This window comes from Cokeromyces recurvatus, assembly GCF_025118155.1.
Source record: "Cokeromyces recurvatus strain NRRL 2243 chromosome Unknown BX663scaffold_3, whole genome shotgun sequence".
Taxonomy (NCBI): Eukaryota; Fungi; Mucoromycota; class Mucoromycetes; order Mucorales; family Mucoraceae; genus Cokeromyces; species Cokeromyces recurvatus.
The window spans coordinates 377,734-392,156 of record NW_026251389.1 but is presented as its reverse complement, the minus strand read 5'-3'; the positions used below and the strand labels follow the sequence as shown (position 1 = coordinate 392,156).

The 14,423-nt window shown below is 27.9% G+C and overlaps 8 protein-coding genes across 8 annotated transcripts; 4 read left to right on the top strand and 4 right to left on the bottom strand.

Moving 5' to 3' along the window:
* The first annotated feature begins 1,723 nt into the window (after positions 1-1,723).
* On the top strand, positions 1,724-2,408 carry BX663DRAFT_496355 (uncharacterized protein). Its single transcript, XM_051525760.1, has 2 exons — positions 1,724-1,952; positions 2,014-2,408. Exons 1-2 carry the CDS (start codon positions 1,916-1,918, stop codon positions 2,187-2,189), a joined length of 213 nt encoding a protein of 70 aa, XP_051386405.1. The 5' UTR covers positions 1,724-1,915; the 3' UTR covers positions 2,190-2,408.
* A 36-nt stretch (positions 2,409-2,444) lies between these two features.
* On the bottom strand, positions 2,445-4,273 carry BX663DRAFT_496350 (uncharacterized protein). Its single transcript, XM_051525759.1, has 8 exons — positions 4,056-4,273; positions 3,763-4,002; positions 3,356-3,673; positions 3,122-3,268; positions 2,946-3,060; positions 2,782-2,880; positions 2,546-2,727; positions 2,445-2,487 (listed from the first exon to the last, which is right to left on the bottom strand). Exons 1-7 carry the CDS (start codon positions 4,217-4,219, stop codon positions 2,644-2,646), a joined length of 1,167 nt encoding a protein of 388 aa, XP_051386404.1. The 5' UTR covers positions 4,220-4,273; the 3' UTR covers positions 2,445-2,487; positions 2,546-2,643.
* A 1,107-nt stretch (positions 4,274-5,380) lies between these two features.
* Positions 5,381-6,413, bottom strand: BX663DRAFT_496348 (50S ribosomal protein L30e-like protein). The gene is made up of 3 exons (XM_051525758.1): positions 6,204-6,413; positions 5,816-6,129; positions 5,381-5,748 (listed from the first exon to the last, which is right to left on the bottom strand). Exons 1-3 carry the CDS (start codon positions 6,355-6,357, stop codon positions 5,728-5,730), a joined length of 489 nt encoding a protein of 162 aa, XP_051386402.1. The 5' UTR covers positions 6,358-6,413; the 3' UTR covers positions 5,381-5,727.
* On the top strand, positions 5,424-5,719 carry BX663DRAFT_192322 (uncharacterized protein). The gene has a single exon (XM_051521716.1). It carries the CDS (start codon positions 5,478-5,480, stop codon positions 5,646-5,648), a length of 171 nt encoding a protein of 56 aa, XP_051386403.1. The 5' UTR covers positions 5,424-5,477; the 3' UTR covers positions 5,649-5,719.
* A 1,677-nt stretch (positions 6,414-8,090) lies between the features above and the next one.
* Positions 8,091-8,842, bottom strand: BX663DRAFT_447900 (uncharacterized protein). The gene is made up of 2 exons (XM_051523707.1): positions 8,542-8,842; positions 8,091-8,465 (listed from the first exon to the last, which is right to left on the bottom strand). Exons 1-2 carry the CDS (start codon positions 8,564-8,566, stop codon positions 8,158-8,160), a joined length of 333 nt encoding a protein of 110 aa, XP_051386401.1. The 5' UTR covers positions 8,567-8,842; the 3' UTR covers positions 8,091-8,157.
* A 1,453-nt stretch (positions 8,843-10,295) lies between these two features.
* On the top strand, positions 10,296-12,086 carry BX663DRAFT_483161 (uncharacterized protein; the record flags this gene model as incomplete). Its single annotated transcript, XM_051524478.1, has 10 exons — positions 10,296-10,315; positions 10,523-10,604; positions 10,656-10,701; positions 10,761-10,903; positions 10,963-11,262; positions 11,348-11,413; positions 11,558-11,567; positions 11,618-11,619; positions 11,763-11,849; positions 12,060-12,086. 10 exons carry the CDS (start codon positions 10,296-10,298, stop codon positions 12,084-12,086), a joined length of 783 nt encoding a protein of 260 aa, XP_051386400.1.
* A 346-nt stretch (positions 12,087-12,432) lies between these two features.
* BX663DRAFT_529168 (elongation factor TS-domain-containing protein) lies at positions 12,433-13,557 on the bottom strand (the record flags this gene model as incomplete). Its single annotated transcript, XM_051530223.1, has 2 exons — positions 12,433-13,149; positions 13,237-13,557. 2 exons carry the CDS (start codon positions 13,555-13,557, stop codon positions 12,433-12,435), a joined length of 1,038 nt encoding a protein of 345 aa, XP_051386399.1.
* Positions 13,558-13,876: 319 nt separating this feature from the next.
* On the top strand, positions 13,877-14,420 carry BX663DRAFT_496337 (60S ribosomal protein; the record flags this gene model as incomplete). Its single annotated transcript, XM_051525757.1, has 2 exons — positions 13,877-14,006; positions 14,160-14,420. The coding sequence occupies 2 exons, from the start codon at positions 13,880-13,882 to the stop codon at positions 14,357-14,359; spliced, it is 327 nt and encodes a 108-aa protein (XP_051386398.1). The 3' UTR covers positions 14,360-14,420.
* Between the last annotated feature and the right edge of the window lie 3 nt (positions 14,421-14,423).

Here is a 14,423-nt window from a genome sequence, read left to right as displayed (position 1 = left end):
TCAAACGAACCACTGTAGGATGCGTCCTTGAACCCAGACCCCAAGTTACACAATACAAATCACAAGACCAGCGCACACTTGTATACTTGTTGAATATAGTAGCAATTCTACGTATTATATTGCCATAGTTTGAGATATTCATTTCTTTATTCTGAATATGTATAATATAAAACTTATTAATTGACACTTTCATCATTAACAGTTTTTTTTTAATAATAATTGATAAGAAATAATACTGTAGTATTATTATTATTGTCAGAGTAGAAGAAGACTGTTTCTTCAAACAAGGACAATAATAAGCTTCTGGTCTTTCTTTTTATGTTTTTAAGTTATAACTTTAAATTTTGTAGACATGAAAGACATATAAATAAAAATGATATGATGGTATATACAGTTATCTGGAAAACAAAATTTGGCTTTCAGTGAAATATAAGGCTTCTTTACATGAAATAATTATATTTTACCAGAAGAAAAAAAAATTGGTTTTTTATGCAACTACCATTCGGTAAATGAAAGGTCCGTTTTACTTTTTTTTTTTTTGTCAAAGATGGCTATGTACAATGAATGAAGAAAAAAATTGTCCATATGTCGCATAACATCTTACAGGAGCTTTGGTGCTGTAGCCTTGCATGAAGTGTAGGTTGAGTAAAGGCAGTTGTAGACTGCAATAGTGTATGGTTACTTATTACGGAAGGGGCCGTACTAAGAATAAAAGTTAGGGAACCCTTTTTTCTATCCCGCTTGTATTACCTATATCAAATTAAAGTTTAGCTAAAGCTTATCATACAATAATTTTTATCTACCCAATGCCTAATTTACTTGCATGATTATTTGTGTAATTTAAATCCGGAAGTGAATTAATACTATTAATGTCTGATCTATCCAAACGATTTGAACTAAATATCTCTGCCAAATGGAGTTTACGACCAGTAAAAGAAGAAAAATGATCATACACGGTTGCCAGTAGGATGCTGTCCTATTTTTGCAGCTGAATTATTGCTCGCGTTACTTGCACTACGATCCCGTCCATACTTTACATCAGAATGGTTTGAAGCAATTCCATTACTATTTACTGTTTATTTCATTCATGCTCATGTTACCCAAAGATCCTGATAATACCATACTATATCGATTATTTCCGTTTGAAATTGCTTCATGTAACATATTGGAACTTGTTGATTCTGGAATTAACTCAGGAACAATAATTTTACTAAAAATTTGAAAAAAGAGCTTCCTGAGATGACATAGCTGCTTCAGGGCCATTAATATGATCAATAAATAAGATTTGTGTCATATGTAGCAAAAGGTATTGTACAATCTCATCGGTATAATCAACCCAATCCTGCTTATAAGCTGATGCAGGAGAAGCTTCTGCTAAAGCAATTTCAATAATCTTAAGTGATTGTGTTAAATCATCTTTCACCGGACAAGAGCATAGTAATGCTAATAGGTGCCATGAAGGTTCATGTTTTGCGTATGCACCCTTTTCTAATGCCAATTCTTCTTTTTCATCAGTATTAGGGACAGGTGTCAAGTACCCAAATGCTTCTGAAGCTATTGCATTTGTTGTAGATTTCATATCTATTAAAGCCTTTGTTTCAAATCCTACCAAATAAAGATAAGTATGAAGGGCATGCTGTGCTTCTTCATAATCACCTAATTGAAATGAACTATGAAATAAATGACGCATGATACAAGGTGAATTGAATGTTCTAAGGGCTGCTCGATTCAATACTTTTATAAATCTTTTTATTCCACTTTTGAAACCTCCTACAATTTCTAAATCCTCAGTTAATCTATTTACAAAATCTAATACAAGTGAAATGAGCTGTCCTGATTGCAGAAAATGAGTAAGCGCATAAACGAGTTTTTCATATGTAGTGTGGAGCTGCATGATTTCGATACAAAATGATTGATGATCATATATTCTCTTTGCATCATTAAATCCGTCTCTATAGAAAGTATTTAATATATTCGATAATAAACTTTGTTAATTCTTTTTTTTTCATTCACCTTTACTCTTTTTCTTTTCCTTCCTCTGTTCCTACAAATTCAATAGGAGGTTGATAGTGATAAATGGATGCATTTTTTATTTTCCCGATAATTTTGCTGTTCATTGTATTCTTATTGAGAAAATCCAGTACAAAACACAAAATACGACGCACTTTTACCTTTTCTCTTTCAGTTGAAGATTAGTAATATTAGGCGTATCATTCTTCTCCAAGTAAGATCAGAAGCATATTGAAAAGCTTCAATCATTAAAATAAGGTGTTTAAACGACCAGCTGTTATTAAATGGAAAACAAGAATTGATTACCTACATGACCCAAAATAGCGATATAAACAGAAAAAGAAAATAGAAATAAACATAGAGTTTTTCCTCTTTTTATATTTTTGTCCTCTCTATGCCTATTTTAAGCAATTTTTTACCATTATTAAGTCTAATATTGTTATGATTTGTTTTATTTCATAACTGACATTTATTGTACTATAAAGCAATAATGATGGTTGGTTAATCGAAGGTGTTTATTAATAAGCGTATTTACTTTTTTTTTCTTTTTTTTTTTCAAGACAAACTGCATAAAAGAGCAATAAATAAATTATTTATTTTATATATGAGCAAATCTTTATAAGCAGTAGCAAATTAATCCATCTCCATACGATCATATTGATTATTATTGATAAGTCTTGCCTCGATATTTTTTATATTTGGAACACCTATTTCAGTCTTTTTATTATAGGAAGTATGAGTATACTATAAATAGTTATATAATTGTTTTACTTTTTCTTCTTTTAATGCTTCATATTTAAAAGATGGTATATCATCATTATTTTCTTCTTCTTCTTCTTTCTCATTTAAGCATCTATAAAAGCCACATCCCTAAATAAATAAATATAACAATGTGAAATAAGCATATGTAGACATGGTACTATAAATATATATACCTCTGTCCAAGATAAACGACATGTCCAACAAAAGCAAAATCCACAATATGAACAATCGACTTTATTACACCCTTCATCCCTATTTATCATAATTGAGCAATTTGGACATCGTCGACTAAAAATACATATAATTAAATAAGAATATGATATATTCAAACATGTCTGGATTTTTATACCTATTGTTTAATTCCCATCGAACCGTTTCTTTGATATCTTTTTGAATATGTTTATTTGATAGCATCTCTTTCATATTTTCTTCACAGCTGAATCCAATATGTGAATCATATCCACAATGTAGACAAATACGTACTTTACAATGGGAGCTATATAATAAATCGATTTTTTTTTCTTTTTTTTTTAAAAAACCAAACAAACAAGCAAGTCATTATAAAAGAAGTTGCATCATTTACCAAATCATATCTGGAAAGAATTTAATATGAGCAAATTGAATTTGTTTCCAAATTTCAGGCTTTACACAGAAATTAATAAATTGAAGAGATATGTTGTAAGCATAGTTTTGATTACTACGACTATTATGATTTTTTTCAAATTCCAACACATCTTTCATGATGTGTTTATAAAGCACAAGTAATTTATTATCTGAACAATCTTGTCTTTTATAAATTGGTATCCATCTTTTAATTGATATATGCTCTGGATGATTTTTATGCTTTTCAGCTTTAGGACAATTATTTAACATTGTTTCCATTAAATCACAGAACAAACGACTAAAGAAAAAAAAAAAAAAAGAATGTCTGATAAGTAATGATATATCACAAAAAAAAAAAAAAATCCAAGTATACGTGTATATATTTACCTAGGTTGTTGTATCAATGTCGTGTTATGATTATACATGCATGGTATTATGTCAGTTTCACAATGTGAACATGCTCTAGTATAACTACGGTAGGGTTTATTGAATTTATCATACATTTCTATAATTTTTCGAGGTACATATTTACTCCATTCATGTTTAGGTATTAATGCATTACAAACAGGACATCTGATAGGAGTTACACTTAAGCCCCATGATGACTTTACAACTTCAATTACATATCTTTTTAACACAAGTTAGCAATCCATTTATTTATTTTATTTTTTTGTCTTTACTTTTGAAAGCATTCTATACAGTATTGATCTCTGCAATATTCTAAACATAAATCAAGCTGTGAATCAAAACATATTGAGCACCGATTGATAAAAGGTTCCATATAATTTTGTTCTTCATATGAAGAACCACTGCTTGCAATAGATGAACCTTCAGTTTCATACATTATTTATTAAATGAAAAAGAAAAGGAAGAAATGCATGCTATCTAAAAAAGAAAAAGAAAGAAAAGAAAAAAAATACATATTAAACGAAATAAAATAAAATTTGCCTTTCTTATCATGATAAGTAGACCTTGTGACAATATTATCATAATTGTTGATAAATGTATATTTAAAAAACGATATGGTATTTGTCCCTGACAGTTATAAAATATTATTCATATTAACTGAGCTTATAAACATAAGTAAAGTAAGAAAAGCTTGTAATACAAATGTTTATACTCCTTTCCCTTTATTTTTACAATCACACTTTTTACTGTGTTAAATCGTGAAACCCAATATTAATAAAGAATAAAAGCTTATTGATAAACAAATTTGTCGAATAAAAGTGAACTGCTGTTACTAATTGGCATATTTTTTATAGGACTAAATAATATATACTTTTATATAACTCAAGTGAAAAAATTATATACCGACTTAAGGCTATATCAATATACATATACATATATTTATATATATATTTTTTATTTATAACAGCTAATAAAATCCAGTAGGTATAATACAAAAACTACTTTTTTAAAATTGCCGAATGCATACCAGACAAGGTAGTAGTATCCTTTTTTTTTAAAAAAAAAAGACTTAATTAGCAGAATCCATAATTAAACTAAATAAAATATACAGAAAAGCTATGAATAATTTTATACATAAACAAGAGGATGTCCAGACATATTCTATTAACATGTTTATTGATATTTTGTCTCGTTGAGCATCTTGTTTTACTAGTTTCACCCCACATACACACACATGCATACTCTAATATAGAACAAATAACTTTTAGTTTATATCCTTACAACAGCTTAGAGACTTAAATAAGTGTATTATTATTACATCCTGTTTTTTTCACACATCAGTCTGTTTTCCTCGATTGTTTTTCTTAAAATATGAAGTTTATAGTACAAAATGTAATATAACAGCCTTCATTTAATAGGCCTATCATTTTCCCCTTCATGATATAGGTCAAACTTATTAGAGGCAATTTTAGTAGAATAAAAGAAAACTTTAAGGATCTTGTAATACAATTAATAGAATGAAAAAAAAAGTCTATTCTAACATATAAACATGCGATGCGATGCTATTCTTTTTTTTTCTTTAAAAAAAATATGAGACTCCATCTTTAAGCACAAGATAACATTAATAAAAAACAAAACAAAAAAAAAAAAGTAAAGCATTAATTTTCTTAATCCTGCCATATTACTTTTCAGGAATGCTGTTACATAATGCATTTATGTTTGACCAAAATTATCTTTTTCTGATTATAAACTTTGTTTCATCAGTATGCATATCGCTGCTAGTTGCTGATATCTTCTTTTTATTTTGTTTCATTAATTATTCCTTAGTTTATTGGCTATTTTTCCGTTCTATACTGGATACATAACTCTGGAATTCAAAAAAAAAAGGTAAAAGGATTTAATACAATATGTGAATAAGAAAGATAAAAAAAATCATATATAAAATTAATAAACAAGCTTTTCATTCTATTTTTTTTTAGAAAGAAAAATTAGTAAAAACAATATTTTTTTAAATGTCATTTATTTTACTTACCAAGTTTTTAGCTTGAGCAAAACATTCATCATATAATTCCTTATAATCAGCGGCAGACTTAACATCCTTATTTTTACCGCCATAAACGATCATTGTGACAGAAGTGGGACGCTTAGTAGCACTAGCCTCACCTAATTGCTCTTTAGAAGGAACAAAGATATAGGGAACATTGTGATCTTCACAGAGAACAGGCATGTGTGAAATGACATCAACAGGAGAAATGTCACCAGCAATTACAACAAGACCCTTTTCTCCTTTACGAAGAGCTTTACCAACTTCTTTAACACCACGACGAACGTGCTTAGCTTTACTGGCTATTTATTTAGCAAATTTAAAAATTAAAGATTATTTAACAATGTAATTCGTTATTTTTTATTGATAATTATACCTTTCTTAACGGTCTTATAAATCTTCTTGGTGAGCTTCTTTTCAGCTAAAGGCTGAGCAATGGGGGATAAATAACGAGGAACTTCTTCTTCATTTTCAGTAGATTCGATCTTGACCTTCTTTTCTTTCTTTTCCTTCTTTTGTTCTTTAGCCATTATGTATTATTATATGAATATTAAAACAAATAAAAAAAATTGTCTTTCAGATTTTTTTGACAAGTTCAGAAAAAAAAAACTTTGTGACTGTTATGGGTATAATTTCCCTAGAAAAAAGGTAAGCCACCACCACCACCAAAAATAATAAAATAAAATAGGGTATTCATTATGCTAATTCAAGTTGAGAAACAATGAAATTAGCTTTTAAAACCCCATAAAAGGAATATAAGACAAAATGAATATTAATACTTTGATAATTCAAAAATATTTAAGGATATAACTTACTACCTTTACACGTTTAAATCCTTTCATAAAATGGAGGTTGCAAAAGATTAATTATGATAGTAGAGTAGACATGATTAGTGAGTGAATTAATATATAAAATATTATGCATTTGTTTTTACGCTATTTTTATTTTCATATTGCCATAGTATTCGAACATCTCAGACTATAGAATCTAATACGCATAGAAATAAAGGCCTCTTTATAACATGAACTGTCTATATATACCGTATACTTTCAAGTCTTAAATAAACAGTAATAACACCGTAAGTTATTTTTATGTGTCTTCAAAAAAAAAAAAAAAAAAAAAAAAAAAAAAAAAAAAAAGCTACCATTGTTCCTGCCCTATTAAGATTTTTCTTTATTCCTGAACTTTTTTTTTTTTTTTTTTTTTTTTTTTTAATAATAAAAAAAAAAGGAAATTTGGATTGGATTAATACTATTTTCTTTATTTGGTTTGAGACTAACTTTCTAGAAATATCATTTTTTTTTCTCGAAAAAAAAGTAAATGAAAAGCTTTGTTATACAGAAAATATATTAAGAAGAATATGAAGGCTTCATTTAACGACGTCATTTTATCTTCTTGTTCACTCTTATTTTAGTATTATCAAGTTAGTTTGCTAGAGTGATTTTTCCAATTTCTCTTATATACTTGTGTTTTTCAAATACTAGACATTTCTAAATATTTCTTGGTATTTTTACTTGTGTAATGTATTTTTTTTTCTTTGGCCATAGCTGTTCAGTATTCTTCGTTTATATATATAAAGTGCTTATTTTGTGGATATAATATATGATACGCTTATTATGCCCTAAGTCGAAAAGGAATTTTAAATATATAGCAGGGTATCTTCAAAGAAGAGATTATATAAGCATATAAATTTAGTTGGATCAATTAGTAACAATAAGTGATATCAACAACAAACTTCAATATATGCTTCCTTTAACACATGGTATAAAATGGTTTATTTTTTTAAAGCAATAAAAAAAACAGGTTGGTTTTGTTAAAGTAGAGTAGTTCTTCACGTCTAGATAGCATATGTATATACTTGCGAATTACAGAGATGTTTTTTTCTTATTCAAGACACTTGGCTTTAAAAATAAATTGAAGGATAAGTAATTTTAATTGGTGTATTTACGACTAGATCAACATTTGAAAGCAACTGATGAACAAGCAGTTGCAAGATTTAAACATAGAATGAGAAATAATAAAGACAAATAGTCTATTCAACACTGTAGTTCAGACTAATAAAATGGATTTTTTTTTTAATTATTTTTATTGTTCTTATATTCATTAAATGAGCTTGTAAATTCTTTTTTTTTTATAAGTTATAGATAGAAAGATATCTATAAATTATTAAGAAGGAGAGGGAGTATGTACAAATAGAGTGTAATAGTAGATTAAAATAGTCACATATCTTTATAACTATAAATGTATATGATAATAGTAGATGCATATGTATAAATAAATAAATAAATAAAAACAATAAAAGAGTATTGCCTTGTATCATTATAATTGATTTACGAGAATACTTTTGCTGAAGTTGTAACAGAAAGTGGATTTATTTGATTGGAATTGGAGTCCATGAATATAGGCATTTTATCATAAATAGGTAAAGAAGTATTACTGTTATCTGGTAAACTGTCATTTTTCCAATTACACGATTTACAAGCATATCGAACACTCATGTTATTTGGTAATCCAATTCTCTTGTTACATATAATTAATTCATTTTCAAAACGTGTTAATTGAACTGTATCTAGCTTTTTACAACGTGGACATGGATGTGTAGTGTTTTCCAGACATATTTTACGATCATAGCTTCCTACTATTTTTTTTAAAAAAAAATATATATATAAGTATATTATATCTTTAATATTCTATCACAATTAAAGTTAACTTACATAATATAAAGCATTGACGCGTCATTTTATATCTATAATCGTGCAGTTTATATTATCTTTTAATAAGATATATATTTATATATTTTTTTCTGCGCTCTCTCTATCCCTCGTCCCCTCCCCCTCCCACTCTTTTATATAAAATAGGTTGCAAGGCACAATAAAACATGATAGAAGTAAGAAAATTCTATAAAAGAATTCTGGGTTATGTGTGCCTTAGAGTACGTAAAGAAAACGTCCTTTTTTTACTATATTTAGATTTTTAAGGGTCTAAATGTTTAATATAATTCTCGACTTCTACTTCAAGTAAGTCATGAAACATACATGTATAGATTATATTATTAGATATGAGTAAGGTATAATTATAATATATATTTCTATATTATAGTTAATAGTGTTTCCTGATAAAAATAAAAATTCTATAAATACGTAATATATATATTTTTTCTTTTTCCATTTAATATAATATTTTAACTTTTGGGATAATTTATGATGTAAGATTGAATAACTAATTAATAGTAATCGTCCTCTTTAGGTTTAAATATGTGGAATAAAGTTATTCATTATAATAAAATGATGAAACCAAAGAAATATCAAATAGAATTAGTTACTAGAAGATTCTACGCTTCATTGATTAATTTAATGATGCAAAGTGGTTTTATTAGTCACAAACATAGAAAGTGAAATCGCTTGTCTTCATGCATTGTATCAACTACACAGTCATATTCTTTGACTTTACTTTTGAGAATTCTCTTAACTCTAATTCTAATCATTTGAAGGCTCTTTCTTCTTGTCTTTGTTCCTCTACGAATAATGTTAATTTATATCTTAAAATTTTAAATTATGTCTTCTTGTCATTATATCATATTATTATTCTATATAAAAAAAAAATAAGATTATTAACTTTGCATAAAGAGTGTCATTCACTTTATATCAAAGTTTATTTGTATTTCAAGTATAATCATTTCCATATTATTTTAATTAAATAGACATATATAATTTCATGACACATTTTAAATTGAACAGTTTATTATTAAATTTATACTATCCATTATTATCTTATTGACTTTGCTTTTTATATATATTTATATAATTTTTACTTTTAGTTGTTAGTTCAACGCATAAATCAAAAGTATATGAAATTATACTTTAAAGTTATTTTCCATTTTTGTCTATACAGTAGGCGTAATAATAATAATAATAAAACACAAAAATACTTGTATACTCGTCTTTCTACGGAGGTAACAACCAAAGAATAGTCAGATATGGAATAATGGACCTATTGTTTACAGTTGAAAATGGTAGTCTTCTTGGTGAAATTTCGAATTTTCCAAGTAAACTTTTCATAGCGTACGTTATACTAGAAATATTTTGTTAGATTGAAGAATGAAAAGTAGAAAGGTAAATATAAGCACTTTTATTTCCTATCAAAGCCTCATTTAGAAATTGAGATATCGTCTTAATAAAATGATAGTCCTGCATATACTATCCATGAATAATAGTAATATTCATTATATTACTGCTGGACTCCAAGTAACATTCTGTCCTTTGATATTATCATTTCTATTTTTAATAAAAAATCTCATTTTTAACACTTTCTCTCTCTCTCTCTTTTTTTTAGCAGCTTGTATTTCTTTTCTTGGTGGAGGTTTTATATGACAACGTGAACAACGCTAGACAAGTGAACAGCACCGATAATGGTGTAAACTTATGCTTTTCGATCTATACACCTTTTCTTCAACGTGCAAAACTACGATATGTACAAATTCAAATTCAGGTAATCTGACTTTAAATATGTATAATACTTTTTGTTAAGAGGAAGAAAAAAATAAAGCTTTTTTTAAACCTTTAATTAATTTTCAGGGGGGGGGGAAGAAATAAAATAAAATATAGTATCTATTTATCGTTAAAGCTTTTTCCATATTATAATTAAACTGGAGCCCAATATTATTAAAAAAAATAAAAGCAAACTATCATTATACAGTCCTCGGATTGGCAGTGGAAACACTGTATGTTGCTGTATATCTATTAGAATGGGTGTTCTTATAATATCAAGTTTAATATTGGTAAGTTTATATATTCCTTGTTAGAATAACTTGCTTAAATACATTTAATAGAGCATATACTTGGCGAATACAATATTGATATTTATATATGCTAAAGGTATATACATATTTATACATAAAGGACTATTATATATCATAAATAATATTATAAAATAGATTTGGAAAAATGGTCTACAATGGAACAGAACGTTGATACACCACTTACCTTAGAAGCATTCAACACTGTATTCTATTCATTTGCTTCTGTATTCATTATATATATTATAATATCATTTTTAGGAATCATTTCTATCATTATTGTAAGTTGAACTATAATATACATAATAACCGCATGATAATATCTATAATGCATAAATAGCAACATAGAAGAATGGTGCGTATATATCATGTAATGAATTGGTTTCTTGTTTTATTACTCTTTACAGTCACAGTAGCATGCTGGGTCTATTTTAAAGTAAAGCAGGATACTTATGTGAATGACTGTCAAGATATACAGAATATTAAAAACAACATTACTGCTGATGAATTTTATACTCAAATTCGAATACCTGGTAAGCAACCGATAGCACCTGGATCTGATAAGTCAGAATGTGTTGAGCTTGTTAAGCGTATAATTATAATATCTGGCATATGTGTTTTTATGTTCAACTTTATACAGGTAATAAGAGATTGATGATAGGTATGATTATGCGTGGTCTTCTTTTTTTTTTTTTAAAAAAAAAATTATTATATCATAAATATAGATCTATTGGGCTAGATCTATTGGTAAATATGCAACTTCTTTAAAGAAGAACTGTCATCATAAAATAGTAAAGACCTTTGACGATGAAGATGACGATAAAGACCTTTTATCTTCAAGAAATGATTAAGAGTTGTAATAGCATTTATATAAGATGAGTATATTATCTATTTTACAAATTTTTAATTTGATTCATTATTTGTTCAACAAATAGCTTTGTTATAGTAAGAAAAAATAATAATCATTAATACTTGCCATAACTATTATTTAATAGAAGTGAGTAAAAATGTTTAATAGATCTTTTTCTTTATAAAGCTTTGTATAATTTGTTAAGATTAAACAATATAAACAACAAAATGTGTATACACAATAGGTTATTTATATGTTTTCGTATTATATATGTATATAAAAAATATTAGGTTTGCAGATGGAATAGTTTTACCCAGTGCCATAATAAATCTTTTTGCACTCGTACTGTATTTTTACTTCTTTTTAATCATTGTATAGTAAGCATATTACAATTAAAGGACAACCAAGTCTAAATGTATCTTTTTATTGATGTAGAAAGATAATATATCGAAAAAACCTTATTTACTGCTTCCTTTCAACATATCATTATTAGCATGTCTCTGTATAGTTAAAGCTGTCTCTGTAATTGGAAGAGGAAATCATACTTTCAAAATTTTCTTTTTTAACTCTATTTCCTGTTTGTCTAGTCTAGAAGGAAGCCTAAATGGTATTAAAAATATGTTTAGAACCATGTGTTGATCCTACTCAGACTATTCATTTCAAATATTATCAAATCAATAAAGCTCTTTACTCATTATTAGTTATTATTTCTTTAAATGATTTGGGTTTTCAATAGAATAATAAATTCAAAAGTATAATATTTAGTGTTAACAAATTGTATCAGTTCCATAATTAACCCTTCCTCCTCCTCCTTTCTTTTTTTTATATAGTAAATAAAGACTATTTTCTAAGCAAATTACTACAAAGAAAATTGTTTATAATACAAAGAAATAGAGTTTTTTTTTTCCTTGACAAGGGAAAGTAATTAAATATTGTTATATGGTATATAAGAAAACCTTTTTAATTTCCACGAGCAGCGTTCAAAACTTCATCCGCAAAATTATTCTCTTTCTTTTCAATACCTTCTCCAACCTCCCAACGAATAAAATCAATAACTTCAGCACCATCAGCTGCCTGATTCACATATTCAGAGATAGTTAGTTCAGGATTTAGGAGATATTTCTGTTTGTTTAAGACATGTGTTTCTTCAAATTCTTCAAGATTTGTTTGTGCCTGAAGTACACTGTCGGGAATATCTTTAGAATTTAAATAAGTAGGATTGAAGCCAACAACTTGACGTGCAACTTGGCGTGCAGTTTTTAATAATGTATCAATGTTGGCTTCATTTAATTCTGTTAAATTAGTCACTTTCTTAGGCTGAAGCACAGCAATACCACCTATTTTACCGCTATTTGCATCACCACCATGAATATAGGATGCTGACACACCTTCTGAAACAACAGCCGCACGACGTAAAGTTATATTTTCACCAAGTTTACCAATCGTCTCCACAATGGATTCCTTTATTGTCTTTCCGATATGAGCTGAATTTAATTCTGTTTCACTTGGGTGTGGCATTAAGGGTGCATTAAGGAGATCATCAATCGGGATATTTTCAATTGAACAAGCTTTGTTGCTGAGAGAGCTTTCATGCATTAATAAAGAAGTGGCCGCAATTCTGGATGCAAGGTTTTTAAAAACATCATTTCGAGACACAAAATCAGTTTCGCAGTTTAACTATGTATATATATAAAAGATGAATCAATATACTTTCTTGATCTACATGTGCCATATTATATAACATATTCAAGACTCTATATTTACTTCAATAATAGTACTTTTACTCTTAAAACCATTTGATACAGGCACTTCAACAGAAGCTGTCGTAATCAATCCTTCGCCAGCAGTTCTTCCTGAAACTTTCTGGGCTTTCTTTGCACCAGAAATTTGTGCATCCTCTGATAACCAGACTAGCGCTTTTGCATAATCATTATTAGTTTTGATAAGAGCTTCTTTTGCTTTGGACATAGAAACTTCGGTTTCCTTACGAAGTTCTTTGAGTAGCTTTATATCTGGTTTTATTGCTGTTGTATAACGTCTTAACAAGACTTGAGGCACTGTACGAATAACATTCAATCTATTCATCGTGAAAAGCTAAAATAATTTCTCTATTTCTTTTATAAGTATGTAGTATATATGAAAATAAAAAATGAAAAACAAAGACAGGGGCAAATGTCAAATTTAAAATTGACATTTTTAAAGACCGTGAATTTCAAGAAATAGAGAAGCATGTGGCTTAGCTGTTGAAATTTTTTTTTTTTCAGTTATTTTTCAGACTATTACTTAGAGCTCTCTCTCTTTCGTATACATTTCGATCTCTGTAAGTAACCATGCCACTTTAACATCAACAGCTTAATTGACCTATTCGATCTCTCTTTTTTTTTCTTTGTTTTGTTCAACTAGAAAAATGGCTCCTACTGTTAAGTCTAAGAAGAACGCTGAGTCTATTAACTCTCGTCTCCAACTTGTCATGAAGTCTGGCAAGTACACTCTTGGTTACAAGACTACTTTGAAGACCATCCGTCAAGGAAAGGGTAAGTAGAATCTTTACCATATATAATATTATGCATTTATATATATGTATTAGAACCCTAAAAGGTTTTAATATAATGCTATTTTATTTGAATACAAATTGAATATTACGAGATTGTGAAACTAATTCATCTTTTTTTTTTTTTCCTTAATAGCCAAGTTGGTCATCATTGCTGGTAACTGCCCTCCTCTTCGCAAGTCTGAGATCGAATACTATGCCATGTTGTCCAAGACTGGTGTCCACCACTACAACGGTAACAACATCGATCTTGGTACTGCTTGTGGTAAGCTCTTCCGTACCAGTGTCCTCTCCATCACTGATGCTGGTGACTCTGACATCTTGAGCGCTCAATAAGTTTTTTTTTTTGTTGTTCTCAATAAATGAAAACTAAATCATAAATACAACCTTCAACAAATGT

Coding starts and splice junctions, on each gene's coding strand:
- BX663DRAFT_496355 (XM_051525760.1), top strand. CDS start 1,916: ATGATCATATATTCTCTTTGCATCATTAAATCCGTCT. Junction 1,953..2,013: donor TTGCATCATTAAATCCGTCT/CTATAGAAAGTA, acceptor TTTTTCATTCAC/CTTTACTCTTTTTCTTTTCC.
- BX663DRAFT_496350 (XM_051525759.1), bottom strand. CDS start 4,219: ATGTATGAAACTGAAGGTTCATCTATTGCAAGCAGTGGTTCTTCATAT. Junction 4,003..4,055: donor TGTATAGAATGCTTTCAAAA/GTAAAGACAAAA, acceptor TGTGTTAAAAAG/ATATGTAATTGAAGTTGTAA. Junction 2,881..2,945: donor GTCGTTTATCTTGGACAGAG/GTATATATATTT, acceptor TTATTTATTTAG/GGATGTGGCTTTTATAGATG.
- BX663DRAFT_192322 (XM_051521716.1), top strand. CDS start 5,478: ATGCTGTTACATAATGCATTTATGTTTGACCAAAATTATCTTTTTCTG.
- BX663DRAFT_496348 (XM_051525758.1), bottom strand. CDS start 6,357: ATGGCTAAAGAACAAAAGAAGGAAAAGAAAGAAAAGAAGGTCAAGATC. Junction 6,130..6,203: donor TTATAAGACCGTTAAGAAAG/GTATAATTATCA, acceptor CTAAATAAATAG/CCAGTAAAGCTAAGCACGTT. Junction 5,749..5,815: donor TTGCTCAAGCTAAAAACTTG/GTAAGTAAAATA, acceptor AAAAAAAAATAG/AATGAAAAGCTTGTTTATTA.
- BX663DRAFT_447900 (XM_051523707.1), bottom strand. CDS start 8,566: ATGACGCGTCAATGCTTTATATTAT. Junction 8,466..8,541: donor GCGTCAATGCTTTATATTAT/GTAAGTTAACTT, acceptor TAAAAAAAATAG/TAGGAAGCTATGATCGTAAA.